Source organism: Rosa rugosa, chromosome 4, assembly GCF_958449725.1.
Source record: "Rosa rugosa chromosome 4, drRosRugo1.1, whole genome shotgun sequence".
Taxonomy (NCBI): Eukaryota; Viridiplantae; Streptophyta; class Magnoliopsida; order Rosales; family Rosaceae; genus Rosa; species Rosa rugosa.
This window is the reverse complement of record NC_084823.1, coordinates 13,934,215-13,955,806: the sequence shown is the minus strand read 5'-3', so window position 1 is coordinate 13,955,806 and position 21,592 is coordinate 13,934,215. Positions and strand designations below refer to the sequence as shown.

At 40.7% G+C, this 21,592-nt stretch overlaps 1 protein-coding gene and 1 pseudogene across 1 annotated transcript; both read right to left on the bottom strand.

Moving 5' to 3' along the window:
• Positions 1-74: 74 nt before the first annotated feature.
• LOC133745518 (uncharacterized) lies at positions 75-7,276 on the bottom strand. The gene is made up of 10 exons (XM_062173604.1): positions 6,804-7,276; positions 6,467-6,541; positions 6,018-6,071; positions 5,727-5,805; positions 5,524-5,651; positions 5,229-5,312; positions 4,593-4,676; positions 4,060-4,211; positions 1,575-1,725; positions 75-843 (listed from the first exon to the last, which is right to left on the bottom strand). The coding sequence occupies exons 1-10, from the start codon at positions 7,155-7,157 to the stop codon at positions 388-390; spliced, it is 1,617 nt and encodes a 538-aa protein (XP_062029588.1). The 5' UTR covers positions 7,158-7,276; the 3' UTR covers positions 75-387.
• A 1,459-nt stretch (positions 7,277-8,735) lies between these two features.
• Positions 8,736-13,461, bottom strand: LOC133745945 (protein STICHEL-like 2; annotated as a pseudogene).
• Positions 13,462-21,592: the final 8,131 nt, after the last annotated feature.

The following is a 21,592-nucleotide window of genomic DNA, read 5'->3' as shown; positions in this document are numbered from 1 at the left end:
AGAGTGTTTTGGGTAAGAGGGAATTAAAAAAACTTAATGGGGTAGTGAGGAAAAAAATCTCTAAAAATGATGTAAATAGACAAAAACCCTTTTATTTAAAATTCGGTAACCAAAGTGTCACTGGAAAATCAAACATGTGACACTTGAGTGACCCCTTTCCTCTAATATTTATCAGTAGTTGCACTTCCTAATTACCGCAAATGCAACACATTCTATGATACAAATGTAGTTATCAACCCTTGAAGTAAGACGACCTTACAGAATATTACTATTACAACTCAATACTTCTATCCATGAAAGATAAAAATGATATCTCCAACTATCCCTGTGTAATCTTTCCTGGCCTTAAGCTATTATGCTTCTTCATGTTGTCTGCGCTAGTCTGAGCTAAAATATTTGCAACCATTTCTTCCAAAACTTTGGCAGCCAATGTAATGGGTATCTGTGGATTGTTTTTCCAGGAGATACATGCATGTGTTTTTTGGCAGCAGAAATTCCTGAAGTTTTCGATCCTCCATGAAGTTCCAAACCATCTATTTGACAAGACTCCGTTACAAGAGGCTCTGGTTTTACTTTGATCTTAACCGGTTTCCCAAGAAGAGATTTGTTTTCCATCCTAGCATTTTCAAGAGCTTTTGTACATACAGGAAAACCTTGATCATCCCAAGACTCCAAAATTACTCCGGAGCCTAAACAGGTTCTTCCCTGGTAGAAAGCTGCAAACTGCCCGGCTGCCAGGCCTTGATCATCTTCAGATAAGTTGACAACTGCCACATCTTCATTGCCATCTTCACCATGTTCAATTATTAAGGTACAATCGCAAAAACGAGGCCCATGTCTGACCTGAAAAGTTGAAGAACATTTAAGATTCCATTGACTTGGATTCTGAACATTATAAGCTATAACTACAAAACAAATAATATGATTCAAAGCCTGCCTGGTACTCCTCGACAAGAACATTGTGAGAATTTCAAAACCCAAAACGGCAGATATGGACTAAACCCAGAACATTTAGTCCATATCTGATCAATACAACTTTATTTTATTGAAGACCTATTCTGATGAATGGCAGTCCCTAAGTTCTACCAAGGGAAAATTTTGACTTTGATGTGGATAAAATACAACATAACCTAGTGGTAAAAGAGTCAATATCTATGCAACAGCCAGTTTCAAAGGGTCACTATCTATGCTACAGCCAGTCTCAAAAAGCTATGTATGTTTCTTACAACTCAAAAGAAAAGAAGAAATTCAACTAAAATAAAAACATGCCCAAGCTCTATGCCAAAGGCCTGAAACCATTTTTTTGGTTCATTTATCTGCAGACTTTTATATTCATCAAAGCTATTTGTACCACAAATACTCATGACATAGTGGACTGTGCACTACATCTGTATATACAGAGTTGACACACAACTCTATTAGAGATGTACACCACCATGTCATCAATAAATTATTGCACGTAGTCTTACTCAAATTTGTTAGCGTTATGTGTCAGGTTCATCTAGACCAATTTTTATTTAGAAGACTTTTAGGTAAACTAACAGCATTTATAACACATGGATTTTAATCTGTACCTTGCACTGTAGTTGACTGATCTGGTTTGAGGGCAAACCCTGTAGCCATTTCAAGGATCCCACACGGAACAGGCGCCTTCTTTTGTCAACTGAAAAGTAATTTCTTGACACAAAAACCACATTGTTTTTTACATCCTTCTCAACAACGTACCTGCATAAGATAAGATGATTCATATTATAGCTTATATTTTGTGCTTAATATGGTTCAAGAAATACTTAAATGGCACCTATAAACTAATACATTGGTTTTTACAGACGTTAGAATACAGCAGAGATAAGTGCACATAAAAAGTATAAAAACTTCTTTCTAGGTCAAAATGTAAACCAATGGAAAAACATTCTGCAATTTTACAAGTGATAAAAATTTCATACCTATGCTTTAACTTTACAAAACAAGGTTCTATTCTGTGTTCCAAAAAGGTTACATTCTAGTACACATAGACTATCTGATCCTCTAACAAGGTTCTATTCTGTGTTTCAATAAGGTTCCATTCTAGTACACACGTAGACTATCTGATCCTCTACCAAGAGTAACATCACTAGCTGAAATGAAAACACCACCTTGAAAAGCGAACCAGTTTTATCATAGATAGTATGATAAACATTAGGGCTAAATACTAGTTAGTACCCTGTGGTTTAGGTCCAAAATCAATTCAGTCCCTGGACTTCTAATTTCATCAAAAACACCCCTGCACTTTCAATTTTGATCTAATAGGTCCAATTTGTTAATATTCTGTTATGGGTTCAAGTTATAGTTGGATTATTTGTTGAAAAACTAATTATTTTTAATAGTAGGACTCACTCCTAAATTGACTATGCAGACCACCTCGACACCACATCATAAAACATAGGCTATATATGAGCCACATTAACAAGTTAAATAACTTAATTGTCGGAAAACTAATAAATTGGACCTATTAGATCAAAATTGAAAGTGCAGGGGTGTTTCTGATGAAATTAGAAGTTCAGGGACTGAATTGATTTTGGACCTAAACCACAGGGTAGTAATTTGTATTTAGCCCTAAACATTATCTATATGCTGCATCAGGAAATATTCTACAAGTATTTATATCATAAACAGTCGAGGTTCCATTCACTTAAAAATATCCTCGTCAAAAGGACTGCCGGCTTTTGACCCTTTAGGCTTCAGCTTGGCTAGAGGGCTGCAACCAAACCCAGACCCAGTGATCTGACCTGGCTCAACCTCGTAATAGGAACGCTGCCTCAAGATTCAATTTCATCCCAACTTCAACATGCAGACCAGCCGGTTTGAGGCTACCCATGGACAAGCTCGTCAGAATGGACTTGGACTATAATGATAAACCTCAAACCACCCCTGCAACGTTTTGCTAAAATCAAGGTACCAGATTCAGGTCAGCACGATCCATAAAAACGAGACAGTGCATCCTATCCACCTAGGCGCAGCCTGCAGACTGTTGACTGACCAACAGGTCAGAACAGGCTGACCCAGAACCTCCTAAATGTATGACTCAGTGTCCTACCCGCAAACCGCCATAGCGATCTAGCCCATGGGCTAGGAACAGGCCTCCTAATAGGAATGCTGGCTCAGGATGCAATTTCAGCCCAAGCCCAATCTGCAGGCCATCCCATTTTCAATAGGCCATGGACAAGCCCATCAGCACGGTCTTGGATGGCACCCGCAACCCTCAAGCCATCCCAACATGACGCATGAAAACAGGACACTGGAGCCACCACAAGCTGTTGACTGACCAACATATGAGAATAGGCTGACCCAGTGCCTAAACGTATGACTTATTGTCCTACGCAAGAACCGCCAGATTTCAGCAATGTAGTGCATGTTCCACATGCTCTGAGTAACAGGATGGCCACGTAACTTGCCATCGTTACTAGAAACAAAGAAATCCATAAGCATTCAGGCCATCCCATACCACCCCAACATGTCCCTACCTTGAGGAACCAGAATTTTCCTTAGCCTCCCAGCAACTAGATTCTGATAAATGACGTAAGGGAGTCTCTTGTTGCTAAAGCTTTCCAGCTATATATGATGAGAGTTACCTCAATAACTTTTGAAGAATCTCCTTCAACTGCTGTCTTAAATTGCATCATTGAAGGATTGGCCTAACCAATATGCACAATCTAGATCAATTTTCATGACAGAACTTCTCTACCTGTTTCTCTCTGTGATTCTAGTTTTTTGTTTTTCTTGATTCTTCATCTGCCTCTACAATTTTTCAGTTTCTGCAGTATTGAGACCTCCAGCCATGTGTCTATAACCCCCTGTCACATTTTCTCTGCTGTCTCTCCTCTCTCACCCACTCTAAATAACTTGCAAATCAATGCTAATGTTCGACTTAGAACACATAGAAATATAATACAACTGGACAAAGTAAAAGAGGTGATGAACACAGCTATGCATGATCATATTTAACATTTTAAGCGGATAACAGAAAAAATATCGGAAAACATCAGAAGTGGTCCATCAATTACGACTAAGAAAACATACCAGGGTCCTCCTGGGAGCCGCAGACCTTGACGTTGACCAATTGTATAGAACCAAAAGCCTTGATGTTTTCCAAGGAGATCTCCTGTCTCTGCTTCCAATATGACACCTTCCTTCTCCCCTATGTGTCTTCCAATAAAATCACTGAACCTTATCTATAGCCACAATGAAAAACATAGAAATAAAGAAGTCAAGGAAATTATGTTATAGATTTTAAAATGCGCACTCAAGAGCATCAAAAGCTAGTTTGAGGACGAGTAAGAGAAGTATAAAGAGAACTTGTTGAACAAAGTCTGCAAATTGTTACTCTGGTAGTCTGGTACCATATAAGTTTTAGCATTTGAAAGAGAAAGTTGTGCAATTCTAGGGATGCAATTCATAATACAAGACATCTAACAATACATTAATGGTCATCGCTATGTTTGACTACTGCCTGTAATTTTGTTGAAGTTTTTTTTTTTTTTTTTTTAAGGTCTGTTTCATGTTGATATTAATGATTTACCCTTAAGAATACAGTCATAGCAGGGGCAACATACCTTACCAAGAAAGCAAATTCCTTGTGAATCCTTTCTCTCTTTGTTAGGCAGATCAAACTTCGTAGCAAGTTTACGAACTTTATCCTATATAAATATTCACAAACTTTAAGAGAAAGAAATTGAGGATAAAAGAATCATGCAAGAGTGTTCAATAGTGGCCCTATCACTAAAGTTAAAGAAGGAATACAATGAAATGAGACAGCAGACAACAAAAGAAGAAATTGCAGTTTTACAAAAAAAAAAAAGGAAAAAAAAAAGGTGTGAACGTTTTGGCAAAATTGTTGAATCATTGAATGCCATGGTAACAAAACATTTTCAAAAAATTGTATTTTTCCACATTTGGCAAGAAAGTGATCCACTTCTCCTAAGCAATGATAAATCCCACCATGCAGATTGAACATTCAACAGGAATAGAGGATATCAACCAATGTATGATATCAATGGAATTACATGTTTATAGTAGGACAAGTTCATAAGGTACAGTGAGCCTTTTCAGTTGCAAAAAATTATCATGCTAATTAAGAAATATTGAAAATGCAGTAGATCCCTACTTTCTTTTCTTTATTGTTTTTTCCTTTCTTTTCTTTTTAGTCTAGGATAAGCTTAAGTAAGTATGGAACGCTAGTGCCCACTAACCTTCGACAGACAACCAAGTGGAAATATTAATCTCTTAAGCTGGTCCTGAGAAAGATGTGAAAGGAAGTATGTCTGATCCTTCACCTAAAATTTCAAAAGTTAGATATCATTAGCAGGCAATATGCACATAAGCAATAGAGAGATAGGACTCATGGAAATGAATGCCATAATATAGAACAATAAACTCATGATGTTTCAAGGATGATCATCTCAAAGGAACGTTAAACTTCAGGCATATGATGGCAGTAGACATACAATAATCAAAAGTAATGAAGAAGGTATCATATTTTTGTACCATGTCTTCTGATAGTTCCAAAGTAGAATCCTTATCCATTTGATCTGCAGATGGGTGGACAACTTTTGCATAATGTCCACTTGCAACATAGTCAAACTCCATACTGCCGATGGCATCCATGAATACACCTGAAAATTTATATAAGCTTATAGAGACGGACTAAAATGTGGATTCAGGAATCTTAAATTCAGCTGATAACATACCAAATTTTATTCTTGTATTGCAAAGAACGTCTGGGTTAGGAGTTCGGCCACATCGATACTCTTCAATAATGTAGGACACCTGAAACATCGACCTAAATAATGTTCATGACTTAATCGGAAGAAGAAGACTACAAAAACTGAGGATGAGGACCGACAAAAAGTATGATTGCTAATTTGAACTCACATGTACAATGTTAGATGAAACAGAAGCAAAATGATAAGCAAGCATAGACCTCTGATACATTACATAGAAAAGAAGCTACAACTAAACACAAGAAGAGCAATGCATACCACATTTTTCCAATATTCATCTGTCAAATGCACGACTTCTAGTGGGACATCAACCTGAAAAACAATATCAATTAGTTTCAATTGTAAAATTTACTCTTTGTATAGAACTATAATGTATACCAAGAAAATCGAGATTAGGATCTTCCATCAGAAACAATAGCAACAGCTTGACATGTATTGATGAAAATAAGGCAGATGCACAGAAATGCCAACAGATAGATTTAAGAACCACAATGAACTTATAAATGTGGGGGTGTGCTTCTTGTCAGCAAACCCATACAATCCCAGATAAATGTGAACTTTGGGAATAAGCCTCGACTGGAAAAATAAATCAAGATCATTTTACCCCGATAACATGTCACCCCACTTAATATCAATATCATCTCACCCCACTTATCCCAGTTGGAAGGCTCGAAAATAAACATTTAGAGTAGAAGAAAGAAAGTAACCTGATTACAGACAGCTTTTGCACAGTTCAAATCTTCTTCCCATGGGCATTCCGACCAAAAGTTCTCAAAGCCTTCCTACAAAAACCCACTCATCAAAGCCAGCTCCTTTTTCTACCCAGAACAAATTAGCAAAAGAAGATAAGTATCCGTATATTCTCATAATAATCCAATGCTGAATCAAAACTGAAGACACAGAAAGAGCTAAGCAGAATCTGGAATATCTCAAATATTATATGTTTCCAAATCAACAACACAGAAAGTTGACAAATTTGTTCTACTTTTTCAATACCCAAAAGAATATATCATCTGTATCCAAATGGGTTTGATGTAAACATACTTGAAACCAAATTTTGAGGTAGAAGGCGGTGCAGGAGTGACCGGCGGCGTGGAGGAGACGGAGGGCGACACTGCTATCGACACCGCCGCTAAGCAAGACGGCAACTTTAAGGCGCTTATGGGGCATGGAACAGGACAAGTAAGGCCCAATATCTCCATTGAAGCTGTGTGGAGGAGGGTCTGAGGAGGAAGAAGAAGAGGAGATAGAGAAGGGTCTGAGGAAGAGGGTGGTTTTTGTGGGTTTTGCAGAATGAGGGAAAAGAGAGGAGGAGGGGGGTTTGAGAGGGAGAGGGAGAGAAAGAGAGGTGATGTGGGAGAGTAGAGAGGTCATTGCCATTGGCGTCACTCTAAGCATTGCTTTCACTATGGTTTAAAACAGTGTGGACGAGTTTATGTGAGGGTGTAAACGAACGAGTAGGTGTTCAGATTTTATCTGAAGAAAGCACTGAATGTAATAAGCTCATGTTTATTTGGTTGGTATTGATCTGGGACTAGACTTTTTACTTTTATCCTTTTTGGTTCAGGGAAGAAATCCACATAGCTATAGGAGGATTCAGTATTTAAAACCCTTCTCCTAGCTATTCGTCTCCACAATGCTATGTTCTTATGTTGAATTTCCCTCCTCCAAAATCTAAACTAGCAAACGTAACATTAGACTCCATTTATAATCCAGGACAACTACTTCACGTGACTGATATTCTATATATACTCTCCATTTATATCAGCTCTTCACGCATGGCTACGGAGACGCACTACTTTAGGAGCACAGTGCTACAAGACTTATGTAGGACAGTGCCACAATACTCTCGGAGCACAGTGCCACAATACTCTGGGAGCTCAGCTCTTCACCTTATGTTGAACTCTTCCTTTTGGTGGGGTAAGACAAGTATCCTATTCAACCTTTGCAAGGTAACTGGACATTATCCCCATGAGGCTCCAGAATCAGTTGTTTATGGTCCCCCGGACCTCATAACTCAAGCAGAAAGTTTTGTTTCTCTCCCAGATGTCAAGCTATTTCCCAACAACTATAGGGAGATAATGGCCGGGAAACTTTCCGACATACAAGTCCCGGTAGAAGATCAGGCAGTTATCATTGAAAAAATATTTGAGGCGGTTCAAGTGGCAATCGATGGTTTTCCAATAGTTGTGTACGTATGGGATGTGACTGTCCGCATCTTGGACAGTGCTAGTAATCTTGGCTTAGAGAATGTGCCTCGAAACTCATGGTTCACTGAACTATTTGCTGAGGAATGTGGGTTATATGTGTTTCCATATGTTCCCGAGTTTATTCCGGCAGCAAAGCCATGCATTGATGGCTTGGAGAAAGTGAGATTCGATAGTTTGGAAGACAATGCTAGACAGACGCCGTGTGCTATTTGTAGAGAGGGCCTCGATCATTTTGCTGCAGAACAAGGAACTGATGGTCACCTAATGATTACTCGCTTGCCCTGCTTACATGATTATCATGAAGATTGTATTGTTCAATGGCTTGAGATTAATCACTCGTGTCCCTTATGCCGATACCCACTGCCAACTTCTTCAACGCCGCGGCTTTGGGATTTGCTCGTGTGTGCTGGTGGCATACTAACTGCTGCTACGTGTGTTGGTTTGCTCATCAACCTTGTCAAAAGATAGCTCAATATCATATTTCGTAGGATATTACTCCCTAAAGTTTAGGGTAATTTTCTTTTTTCGTAACAAAAGTTTAGGGTATTTTTCACTGTCATACCTAAGTATTAATTTTTTTGCATTTTCTTATCTTATTTTTGAGTCCGTTGGCAATTCCTTGAGCATTCCATTGGTATGTCAATGACTCAATGTAGTATAGCTCAGACGTCCTGGTTATATAGATATCTTACATATTCCTGCTTCATAAAAGCATGACTTACAAAATAAATTAAGAAAAGACACATGCAGTAGTGGATTGCATGAAGACAGTACTAGTATATAATTTAATCTTAATCTGGGTTCCCAAAATATATATCTATAACATCAATGACTATTGCAATATATAGGTAGACAAATAATGCTCCTGAGGTATGAATTCCTTTGAAGGTCCTAAAGCATATAAGCTACTTTTTTCAGCATAACTACTAGGCCTAAGCAGTTGCACATGGAAGAACCCACCCAACTAGTTTCGAATTTTGCTGTTGTTGCCTCAGCTGCCAATCCTGCAGCATTAACATGCAACTTGGTCAGAGCTTTAAATTGATCTCCTTGCAAGCATTTACATAAGCATTTAAGAAAAAGTAACTTCAAACAGGTAGCAGATCTTATGCCTCTAAAATTAACATGTTAGGGAAAAAGAGTAGATTGCTCAAAATGAGAATGAAATTTATGCCCTAAGCCCTTGCAAGGAGCATCACATAACAGAACTAGGAGATTAGGGAGGCCACTTAGTTTTTGGTTCTTCTCTCTTTTCATTTTCTTCTATCAACTTTTTCCATATTTTTCCCTCTTCCCCATAGTGAATACTGTCTATAACTAAAACGAAGATGCATGTGTATTCGTATATCTACCTTTCTTGAGGAAAGCAGGGTTTTCCAACAAAGCACACCTGAATTTTCCTTCAACCTGCAAACAAAATATTTAAATTCCTAAAATATTTGCACATCAAAAATATTTTGGTCACCAACAAATGAAAGAAGACCAGGGAGTGACACTTACTCTTCCTTATAGTTGCCGGCGTTGTTCCCATTGTCAGAGCCGCTGCAGAAAGCATATGAATCGCTTCCCAAAAGACAGGCGTCAAAAGATGTCCTAGTTGGGATTGCAAACTTGTTTTGTAGTTTGGTACAACAAGTCACCTGAGTAGCATCTGTGGAACACAACTTCTTTTGAATCCTCAGAGTTCTCGGGAAACACCTTGGTTGATGTTCAGGTTGATGAAAAGATAAAACCTGGCAGTCCTGGTTGCTTCCCTCTTCCTTTGAAGAATCAAACATTAATCCAGGTGCCTTTGGTGTATCGTCTTCAAACGATCTGCAGGATGAGGCCGCTCTTGTGCTCAGTACGTTAACTTCACTATTTCTCAATGTACTTACAACCACCATTTTGTCACAGCAGTTATGTGGCAGTTGAGAAGCACAATCACAGGAAGGCGGTAAAATACGTCCATCACTTTATATAGGCTTTTCCGATGTGTACTCAGAGTAGTCTGAACCACTTCCACGCTCACAGAAAGATGGTGACTTTTGTTGCATTCTGCGGGAACAGCTGAACAACCTAAAAGATGGCTTCTTCACGTTTGCATATATACTTTGACTCGGTAGCACGTACAAGATTGATCCTGATCTCCACATTACAACCGAATAGAGATTGGAATGCACTTGCAATGATTTTCCATGACTTCTCAGCCTTGGATGCATAATCAGGGTGGCAGAATTCCAATTCAGCTATAGCGAGACCTAAAATAAACCACTATTCAGTAATACTCTCATGAGATAAAGAAAACCCACTTTTAATGTTACATATATCCATGATTATACAGATGATAACAGACTGCATGTCATGAAACGTCATCTAACAAGTATAAAACTAGGTGGAAGTACCTTGATTCACAAATAGAGACGACAATCTTCCTTGTTTCCTCAAAAAGTTCTTGAATGACTTGGATTGGCATAAATCTATAGCTCTCTTCCATACGGATTCCAACTGTTCATCAATATCCTTTTGCATTCCCAACTTGTCTGATGTGTTGACATTGCATGAAGTAGGGTCAAGAATCTTGAGGCTCTGCCCTGTACATCATGTACACAAAAGAAAATATGTCATGAACCCGAGCAGAAACAAAGTTCAATGTGCAATTCGTAGAAAACTAATTAAGGAAAAGAAAAATGACTTGCATATAATAGGAGTACATTCTCACCTCTCTCGTGTGTTTCTCATACTCTTTGTATCACTAGCATCCAATGAGGAGGAGGATTCTGCAGAGCTTAGCTGCAATAGAGCTGCAGTAAGCCATGTTGTTTGATTCTTGGATACCGTACCCTTAATTACTTCTCAGTTTCAGAGAATATTTTCAATGCATGACTCAGTTTCTGGAGGTCCATTTCAGCTGTGACAAGGAAAATTGAAACAACACCATAGTATAGGCATATAATTGTAAGATGAGACAGACTAAGGAACTGCGTATATTACTATATTAGAGAAACAATAAGCATATGCAAAGAAACTATAACAGGACAAGTATAACAAGTTTAAAGTAGAACTTTGTTCATCCAAGAAGAAAGCAAAAAGGATATGCACACTGAAGCAGAGAGAAGATGGAGTCATAATGATAATTTACAGTTTATGATTTTATCAAATAATTGTTCAAGTACTTGACAAATCATTGAAACCTAATTTTCCATTAACGTCAGTTTAGCAAACAGTAAGTTATGACCGAAATCTAACAAAATTTATGGTCTAAGACAGCATGCTTAAAGCACTTACATTTACTGAAATATACTAAGATGTGACCATATTATATATGATATCTTAAACTACTTACAGGTATGCCTACGAGAGAACTGTTTCTGGACTTCAGAACCACCTTCCTCACCAGCAAGGATGTCCATAATAAGATTTGCCAACTGCGATATAAGTTGCATCGGATCAATCCTTGATCTCATCAACTCCCTGGCCCTTAAAACTGTATTAGAAGTGTCAGATGACAATGCCAGATCTAGCAAATCGAGTAATTCATCATCAGAAACAGCTCCAATCTGCAAAACAATACAAATGATTAAATTTCTATAAAATCTGAGACAAATAGAGGTGGGTTATAGATGAAAAAAAATTAAAAATAAAGAATCGATGATAAACTGCCAAGCACTCACAAGCTCGTATGCCAAGCCCATTGTGATATTTTTACCAAGCAAACTTAGCTGATCAAGCATCATCTCTGCATCCCTAAGTGAACCATTTGATTTGGCAGCAATGAAGTTTAAACAACCTGATCAAACTCAAGACCCTCTTCAACACAGATTTTTCCCAACTTGCTTGCAATATCACCATCCTTAATCTTTGGGAAGTGATATCTCTCGGACCGTGATACTGATTCCGCGGCAGCTTATCCAGATCAGGAGTGATCATCACAAAGACAACATGTTGAGAAAGGTTATCAGTGCTACTCAAAATAGTCGCCCATGTTTCACCACGCATCAAGTGGCACTCATCAATGATGAAAACCTTAAACCGTGAAGAAACGGGAGGTGTAGCTGCATTCATAATAAGACACCTAAACCGGTCTCTCCGGTTGATTCTCACAGAATCTATTTCCTTGATATCTCTGCTGTTTCCAGAAAAGTACACATTACACTCGCAGCAGAGACCACACGGCCTGTACTCCTCCAGTGAAAGACAATTAAGTGCTGCAGCAAAAATTCTTGAGGCTGATGTCTTTCCTGTACCTTGTGGACCATGGAAAAGATAGAATGAGGTTATTCTTCCTCTAGAGACAGCACCCAAAAGAGACCTCGCAACAACATTTTGTCCCACCACATCGATGAAAGACTTTGGCCTGAATTTCTGACCCAGACTCCTGGGCTTTTCTAACTGTGAACTGGTTTCATTTCCTATGCGTTTCAAGCTTCTGTGGTCATAAAGTGAAATATCATCTAAATTCTTGTATAACAAAAGAGATCATCAGCATCAAAAGAAATGTTAGCTTCTCTGAATCTAGGGGTTCTTGACCACCAGCAGCTTACTCCACCACCAGGATGATCATGATCTCCAATACCAACCTCTTCGTTTGCAAAAATGGGTGTACCATGGCTTGAAATAGCATCACCTGCTGAAGGGTATGGACTGCCAGTTCGACTCCTACAATCACCAATTGCCCCAGACACTTCAACACGATTTTTACACTGATTTTCATTTTGATGCAATCTGATCTACTCTTTCTAAACATGATGATCTGACAGTTTCTTCATAATCCACATCCTCAAAGGCTTAACACATGTCAAGGCCAATCCTTTATCCATATGATTGCTCTTATATCTCTGAATCAGTGATTTATTTCTAAAAACCTCTTCCTTATCTGACCCTGAAAAATCAAATTTTTCACCCCGATTGCTCCTAGGACTCCCTGAGCTTCCAACCCACTCTGAATTCTCATGCAGGATCAACCTAGACTTTTCTAAACCCAAGTTTAGTTCAAAATCATCAAAGCACTCCTCTATTTGTCCATACAAATCCGAATTCTTTGGCCTCAAACAACTACGATTGTCAGAACCACCTTCTTGGAAAGTATTCAAGAATAGCATAGAGATATCATTACCTGAATTCGTTTCCTAATTAACATTTTCAACCGGAGAAGAGAATTTGCTCATAGAATTAGTCAATGGATCCCTTAGAGACCTCACCCTCGGCAGAGCCAAAAGAGCTTTCGGAGATAGGTATATCAACAGAATGACGCCACCCATCCATCATTTTTCTCCCACCAAATACCAGAACCTAGCCTTCAAATTCAAATTTCACAACCCAAAGCTTTGCATTCCATTCCAGACCTGAAAGAGACTAAGCAATATAAACAGAGAGTAAACATCTCTATAAAAAAAATTGATGAAGAATCAATCATAGTGGCATTAATTTTCTACAGAACACAAAACCACAATATTCAAAAACTGAACAAGAAACCCAGTGACAAACTCAAAACTACTGCTAGCTCCAGTCTCTAATTTACTAAAACCCCAACAAATGAACATTGGTTTCTCATCAAAGCCATTTCTCCTTCAACATTTTAGAGAAAATAAAAATCAAAACTTTGTTGTAGTATAAATGTATTATAGTATAATAGTTATATCATGTAATAGGTATTTGAGTGTATAGACATAGTATTTGAGTGTATAGATATAGGTATGAAGACTTATGTGGCATAAAGCTTGTAGGGAGGCAACAAGCATGGCAATTATCATCATTGAAGCAACCATGTGGAGTTGCAACTATGATGATCATAGTCACAAAAATGGATTTCTCCTAGAGCATTCACACTATCTTGTATTCCTATATAAACCCTCCTTTGAGAGAAGAATAAACACATTACTCTCCATTCTCTGCATCTAAACTCTCTCCCTCTCTCAAGTTATTTTATGTTCATTCTTAAACACGTTATCAGCACGAGCCCTAACCCTCAGCCTGCTTGCACGCCGAGAAACGTCTTTTTTGGGACCTCTAATCAAAATCCTTTCTTCAACAAAGTTGTTCATCTCTGTCTCTTCTATCTGACCTCCAAATTTCAGCCCTGTTGGAGTCGTTTTGAGACCTGTACACCATTCGAAGTGGGAGCTGTTCAGCACGCTCGTTCCTGTGCAGATCAGCCTGCTTGCACGCCGCGAAACGTCTTTTTCGGGACCTCTAATCAAAATCCTTTCTTCATAAAAGTTGTTCATCTCTGTCTCTTCTATCTGATCTCGAAATTTCAGCCTTGTTGGAGTCGTTTTGAGACTTGTACACCATTTGAAGTGGGATCTGCTCAGAAGGGAATTTGCTCCGAATTTCAACAAGTAAGTTTTAAAGATTAAAGTTCCCGTTTTTGAGTTTTTATTCCTTTCTCTTCTTTTTCTCGGAGACTTGCAATCAAAAAGCGGAATTATAGGGATTCAAGCTAAATGAACTAAGAGCGTTCGTAATCAATGAACTAAGAGTGTTCATAATATTCGGACTAAGAGCGTCCGCAAGCATCAATTTATGACCATATTAAACATCATTGTTTCGGTCTCATCTAAATATTCTTGGAAATTGATTTCTTGGTAGTATAGCTCAGAAATCTTATTATTTTAGTTTTCGTGGAAGTTTAAACTCCGAAACTAATATATCTTCTCTTCTTATCTTCAGGATGTCGAATGAACCAAGACTCAACTTTCCCATGCTTGACTCAATAGGCTCGGAATACCATAGCTGGATAACCGACGTTGAGAACCATCTCACTTCAAAAGGGATATTACCTATAATCCAAGCACCTGACCGGGGTCTTGTGTTCCAACGAACACCTATAAAGCATGCTCAAGCACTTATCTTGATGCGACGCCACGTGGATAAATCACTCAGATTGGAGTACATGTCGATCAAGGATGCAAGAGACCTATGGGTAGCGCTAGAAGAGCGTTTTGGCAATATCCAAGATTCCCTCCTCCCTGACTTGAAGGTTCAATGGAACAATATACGCTTCGCCGACTTCAAGTCTGTTGCTGAATATAATTCAGAAGCTCTTCGCCTCAAATCCATGTTGAGGTTTTGTGAACAACCTCTCACAGAACAAAAGCTAATTGAGAAGACTCTCTATCTCCACTTTCCCCGTCACAACACTTTTGCTATCAAAGCAATATCGTACTGAAGTCAATGCTGGACGAATTACGAGGCTTAATCATCTCATCAATGTTATGTTTGTAGCTGAAAAACATGACAACATCCTCGTGAAGAATTATAATTCAAGGCCCATTGGAACTAAGAGCGTTCCTAAGGCGAATTATAATGCACCCAAAAGAGGGCGCAAGGAGCGGTACCCTAATAATAGGAGACATGAGTACCCTAATAAAAGGGGACATGAGGGACGTATGGGTCCATACAACCGCCCCAATAAGGAAGGAAACCGCAACTTTAGAGCGGGCACACGTGATGGCAACGCAACATGTGGGAGAGGTGGATATGGCAACGCCGGCCGTCGAGGTAGCACCATGGGCCGTGGAGGTAGCACCATGAGCCATGGTAATAGCTCCAACCCTCCTAGGGAATATCCACAACGTGCACGACATGCACCTCAAATGAAGGGAGGTAACCACAATGACATGTGTTATCGATGTGGATCAATTGAGCATTGGTTCAAGCAATGTCATGCAAGTGCCCAACTAGCTGCACGCTACAAAGAGTATAGGGACTTGAGGGAGTAAGAAACCTACCTTGCTGAAGAAGAAGATGGTGAAGATGTCAATCTCACCATTGAGGACTTCAAAGCTGGAAATGAAGTTCATTCTGACCAAAAGTTCTCAAAGCCTTCCTACAAAAACCCACTCATCAAAGTCAGCTCTTTTTTCTACCCAGAACAAATTAGCAAAAGAAGTCAAGTAGATAAAAGAAAATGCATAATAAGATTAGTATCCTTATATTCTCATAATAATACATTGCTAAATCAAATTTGAACACGCAGAATCTGGAATATCTCAAACACTACATGTTTCCTAAGCAACAACACAGAAAGTTCAACACTTTGTTCTACTTTTTCAATACCCAAAAGAATATATCATCTCTATCCAAATGGGTTTGATGTAAACATACTTGAAACCAAATTTTGAGGTAAAAGGCGGTGCAGGAGTGACCGGCAGCATGGAGGAGACGGAGGGCGACACTGCTATCGACACCGCCGCTAAGCAAGACAACAACTTTAAGGCGCTTATGGGGCATGGAACAGGACAAGTAAGGCCCAATATCTCCATTGAAGCTGTTTGGAGGAGGGTCTGAGGAGGAAGAACAGGAGATAGAGAAGGATCTGAGGAAGAGGGTTTTTGTGGGTTTTGCAGAATGAGGGAAAAGAGACGACGAGAGGGGTTTGTGAGGGAGAGAAAGAGAGGTGATGTGGGATAGTAGAGAGGTCATTGCCATTGGCGTCACTCTAAGCATTGCTTTCACTGCGTGGACGAGTTTATGTGAGGGTGTAAACGAACGAGTAGGCGTTCAGATTTTATCTGTTTTTACTTGAGAGTTTAGTAAAAAGAGTCGAGATAAAGTCAAGTCCAAGGCTCGAGTCATCTCGTGATTGAATTTAGAACTCGAGCTTGAAGTTGTAAGCCTTGAACCAGTTAGCAAGGAGGAACGAGCCGAAGAAAAGACTGGGTGCCAAGAGTAAAATTTCTGGGTGCCTAAGAGGTTAAGATTGATCACTGATTTTCCTTTTTGTTTTTTAGCGTTTTGTTCAAGGGTGGTTCTAGTTGGACCTCCAAATTTGCTATTTGGACCTCTCATACTTAGTACACCTCGATCTAATTTACTTTTTAGAATACTTAAAAGGCTAAGTAGACCTCTTTTTTTTTTTTTTACCAAAACACCATTGAACATAAGATACAACAATATGTTACTCTACTTTTTATCTCTATCTTCAACATGAGAAGAAGAATGAATCAAAATCACATGATATTGCTCTTTTATGAGTAGGTCTCTCCTCCACCAAAATTAATCAGAGGTTCTCAATCTTGATATGTTGCTGGAATCCTTTTGAATTTGCTAAAAGAAGGAATTTCAAGGGTTTTGGGTTGGAAGATCGAGTAATAACTATATCATAATACTCGATGAATTTAGTTTAAAGAAATTCCCAATCAGATTGTTTTGAATTTATTTTTGTATTAAATGATGGGCCATCTATAGAAATTATTTTTTTTACTTAATTATTTTAGGTAAATTTTAAAACTATATGTCAATATAAGGAAATTCTGGAAAAATAAAAAATAAAAAATCAATTTAATTGAATGTTATGTTTAGGGAGGTAATTAAAGAAGAGTTTTTTTTTTTTTTTTTTTTTTCAGTTTTCTCTCTTTGTCCTTATTTGTCTTTTCATATGACTTGACAAAGTATATTAATAATTGAAAAAAGTTGGAGGTCCAAATATCAAATTTGAAGATCCAACTAGAATCACTCTTTGTTCAATTAACCTAACACTTGACGGGCCTTGACTTAACAATGATGAGCATTGACTTAACACTGACGATTAAATGTACGAGCAAACTCAAGTGTGTGATAAGTGACGAAGACTTTCTGTACATACCTTCAATAATATGGAGTATTTACTACGTCACCAAGCATAACTAACACCCACTTTGGGACATCCACAAGACATGGCAAGGCCCAACCGAGACATGCATCGTGTAGCCCTATGTTCAAGCTACGCGGCGGTATCCGGAAGTCACAAATCCGCCACCGGGAAGCCACCTTCCTGCCCTTGCCAAGATGTCACACCAACATAGCTTTCTACATGCTTCTAAGCTTTCTATACTAGAATTATGTGGAAACTTGTCCCACATCGAAGAATAAGTATAGGAAGGGCATTCCTTCATCTATAAGAGGAATGCCCCCCTCCCACAATTAGGAGATCCCATTACATCCCTTGTAATCTCGTTGGGCCGCAAGGCTCGACACACTAGTACACATTCAAGTGGACGTAGTCTCCCGCTCAGGCGGAGGCGAACCACTATACATCTTGTGTCAATCTCTCTCTCTCTCTTTATTTATAGCTAACTAGAGATCCCTACGGATCACTAACGTTAACATTGGCGCCGTCTGTGGGAAGCCAACACGTTGGCTTCGTCACCTTCCATGAGCTAAGTCTGCTCAGCGGAGCTTGAAGAAATTCCTTCATTCTTTGAGTTTATGTTTGAATTAATGTTTCTTGGCGGCAACTAGGGCAGAGTGTGCAGAAATTTGCACCTTGCAGGCTGGTCAACACGTGGTCAACGCCTAGCGGAGTTAGTCAACGCCCATGGAGTGGTCAAAACTTGCAGAAACACCAACATTGGGGGCGGTCAAAGCTTGGTCAACGCCCGGCGGGGTTGGTCAACGCCCACCAGGCTTGCTCACACTTTCGGTCAGCACCAGTCAAGGTTGGTCAGCGCCCAACCCATGAAGGTCAACGCTGACTCCAAAAAAAAAAAAAAACAACACAACAAATTTCTCTGGGCACCCAGAAAACTGCTCTGGGCACCCATCCCCATTCTCTGCGCTTCGATCACAGCACAGTCGACCTGCTGCATGGCATGGCCATCACCTCAGCGCCTTGCAAACTGCTCCGCTGAGCTCCTCCGCCAGCGACTGCAACATCCTCCGCTGGGCCTGCCCTTCACCATGCTCACACCAGCGGCAAGGTAAATCACCGCTGCCAAATCACCGCTCCGCCGAGCTTAACCGCTGAGCAACACCTCCGCTGCACTTCGAATCCTCTGCTGGGCTAGTGTCGACTCTCCACAAGGCTCCACTCCACCGGTCACCAGCGGCCTCCATTCGGCCATAGCTCCGCCGGACTTGTTCCGCTGTACTTTATCAGCGGACAGCCTCCGCTCAACCATCACAGCTAGGCACAGCTCGGCCTACCCCAGGCTTCCGCCCTCTGCGGGTCGCCGCCCAGCTTCAAAGTTCACTGCACCACCGCCGGACTGTCTCCGCTCCGCCACACTTCTTCAGCGGCAAACCTCCGCCAAGGAGTTCTCCGCCCAAACTCCGGCATCACAAACGTGCACTCCGCTTCCGCTAGCCTCTCCCTCTGGCCATTACCGCCGGATAACTTCCCCTCCGCTGACCAAGAGCCACCACTGGCTACCGACGTCAAGAGGCACCGCCGGCACCGGCATGCCAACGACAAGTGCACAACATCGTCGTTTACCGGTCACTGGGTATCCTGAAATTGATCAGTGCACCTATCAGCGGTCACTTACCGCCACTGCATCATAGCTGCAAGCTACCGCCTCCGCTACACGAAAACTTCACAAACAAAACTCCGTTCCGCCAACAGATGCAGGTCAAAGCACCACGAGCTTTCCTCCGCTGAACTTTTCCTCCGCTGACCATAAGCGCCGAACAGTGATCATCAACTCATCACCACACCTGCATCTGCACTCGACCGCTGGAGCCTTGTGATGACTGCTCACTCCTTCATCACCGTGATGCTCAACAAATCTGGGCTGGGTGTTCATCATCTAGCGGTTTGCTCCGTACATCGATAAGCTAAGTTCCCTTTTTCGATTTATGGTCTCCTCCTTACTATTCAAGCACCACGTGCTTCTGCCTTTTGCATCATTTGCAAGACACCTGCCTGCACGTACATTTCACATATATTTATATCTGTGTGGGCCGCTTGTACCGTTCCCATCACATATGGACGCATACACTTCTTGTTAAGCTAATTATCAAATGAACAGTTATATGCTTAAATTATTTGCCATTTCTCTCCTAGAGAGATGTAAACCGTGCATGTACCTTTCCAAGTCTTAATGACTAGTCTTGTCCTATCCACAATTGCATGTGATAGCATGAGCTATATGTATATATAGCTATATCTATATTCTTATGATCCAAGTTGATTAGCAGAACATGCCCACGTATGAATTGGATATGGAAGTCAACCATGCATATTTGGCCAAGTCCAAATTGCGCACTACCATGCATATATAACATGCTTACCCCTAATTTTTTTGGTGTTAGAATCGCACACGGTGACATGTTTCTGTAGCATTTCATTGCCAATTCGAAACTCATGTTACAAGCATATAATCAAACATGTCATCAATACCACTACTTATGCTTGTGACTAATATGATTATATGTGTGAACTAGCAATCTCGCAACAAGTACTCATTCATACTTTATCGGAGTACCGTAGCGTAATTCAAATGCAACTACGAGTTGACGGACATTATCGGAGTACTTTATCCGCCCCAGGCAATGGACCGGCACGCTCGGCCAAAACTCCGCTAGCCTCCAACCCGGCATAAGATAAGTAGCTTCATCTTATCTCTTACGCTCTTGCAAATTGAGCTACCGCACATGCCATGTCTATACATGCTTGCTCTGTGTGTTTTGTCATTTTTTCTTGCACATACAAACTTTACGAGTCCACGGTCTACGACCAAAACCGCCAAGCGGTCAGGCAACGCCTCATAATAGCCATTGATTCGGCAACAAGGGACTAGTTAACACAGCCTACGGCAGCCATTGATCCGGCAGTTAACCCCGACGCTTGGGTACCAAAGATTGGGATCGCTTCCCAACACCCTCTGCTCCGTGCAGCTCCCCCTCAACAAACATGGCTGGGGAGTCGGGGACTCTCTAGCGGGGCCTAGCAGGGGCCCATCCCATTGAGCTTCCGCTCACGAGCTTCCGCTCATGCCTTCCCGGCAACCCTTGAGCTTCCCGCTCATGCCTTCCCGGCAACCCTTGAGCTTCCCGCTCATGCCTTCCCGGCACCCCATTGAGCTTCCCGCTCATGCCTTCCCGGCAACCCTTGAGCTTCCCGCTCATGCCTTCCCGGCACCCCATTGAGCTTCCCGCTCATGCCTTCCCGGCAACCCTTGAGCTTCCCGCTCATGCCTTCCCGGCATCCCATTGAGCTTCCGCTCATCCCACCACACGTTAATGGAACATGGAATTTTTCTACCATTTGTCGCCCGCGACAAATCAAATTCTTTTTGCGTTCCATTAATACGAGCCACAACCAAACCAACACAAGCGTTCACATACTCATCATTTACACGCTACAAACGCTTACCTTCGCAGCGCTCATACAACTTACATTTATCATATGCAATCCATATGCTCACACGGCCATACGCGCTCTCGCGTTTTGTACGTCGTAATTGATCGTCCTCGACGCCATTCGCTTATACGTTTATATATGCCAACGCATATCAATGCAACTCACATTTGTTGCCCAATGCAACGAGCATTCTACATATGCCTGTCTTCTTGTCTTTGATTGTACAGGTTAACGAGTCCCTTCTTGCTTACGGAGTTCGGGGACTTGTAGGGGCTCCGTACCGCCCGGTTACTTATGCTTGATGACTTCATGATTTGAACTCCCCAACCAAGAAGCTACTCTTACTCGGGGACTTCGGGGACTTGTACATACCTCCAATAATATGGAGTATTTACTACGTCACCAAGCATAAGTAACACCCACTTTGGGACATCCACAAGACATGGCAAGGCCCAACCGAGACATGCATCGTGTAGCCCTATGTTCAAGCTACGCGGCGGTATCCGGAAGTCACAAATCCACCACCGGGAAGCCACCTTCCCGCCCTTGCCAAGATGTCACCACAACATAGCTTTCTA

Bases quoted from the DNA above. Each gene is read 5' to 3' on its own strand.
- LOC133745518 (XM_062173604.1), bottom strand. From the start codon at position 7,157: ATGCTTAGAGTGACGCCAATGGCAATGACCTCTCTACTCTCCCACATC. The intron at 5,806-6,017 runs GTATGCATTGCT...TCGATGTTTCAG, and splicing joins ATGAATATTGGAAAAATGTG to GTGTCCTACATTATTGAAGA. The intron at 4,212-4,592 runs GTATGTTGCCCC...TTGTGGCTATAG, and splicing joins GAATTTGCTTTCTTGGTAAG to ATAAGGTTCAGTGATTTTAT.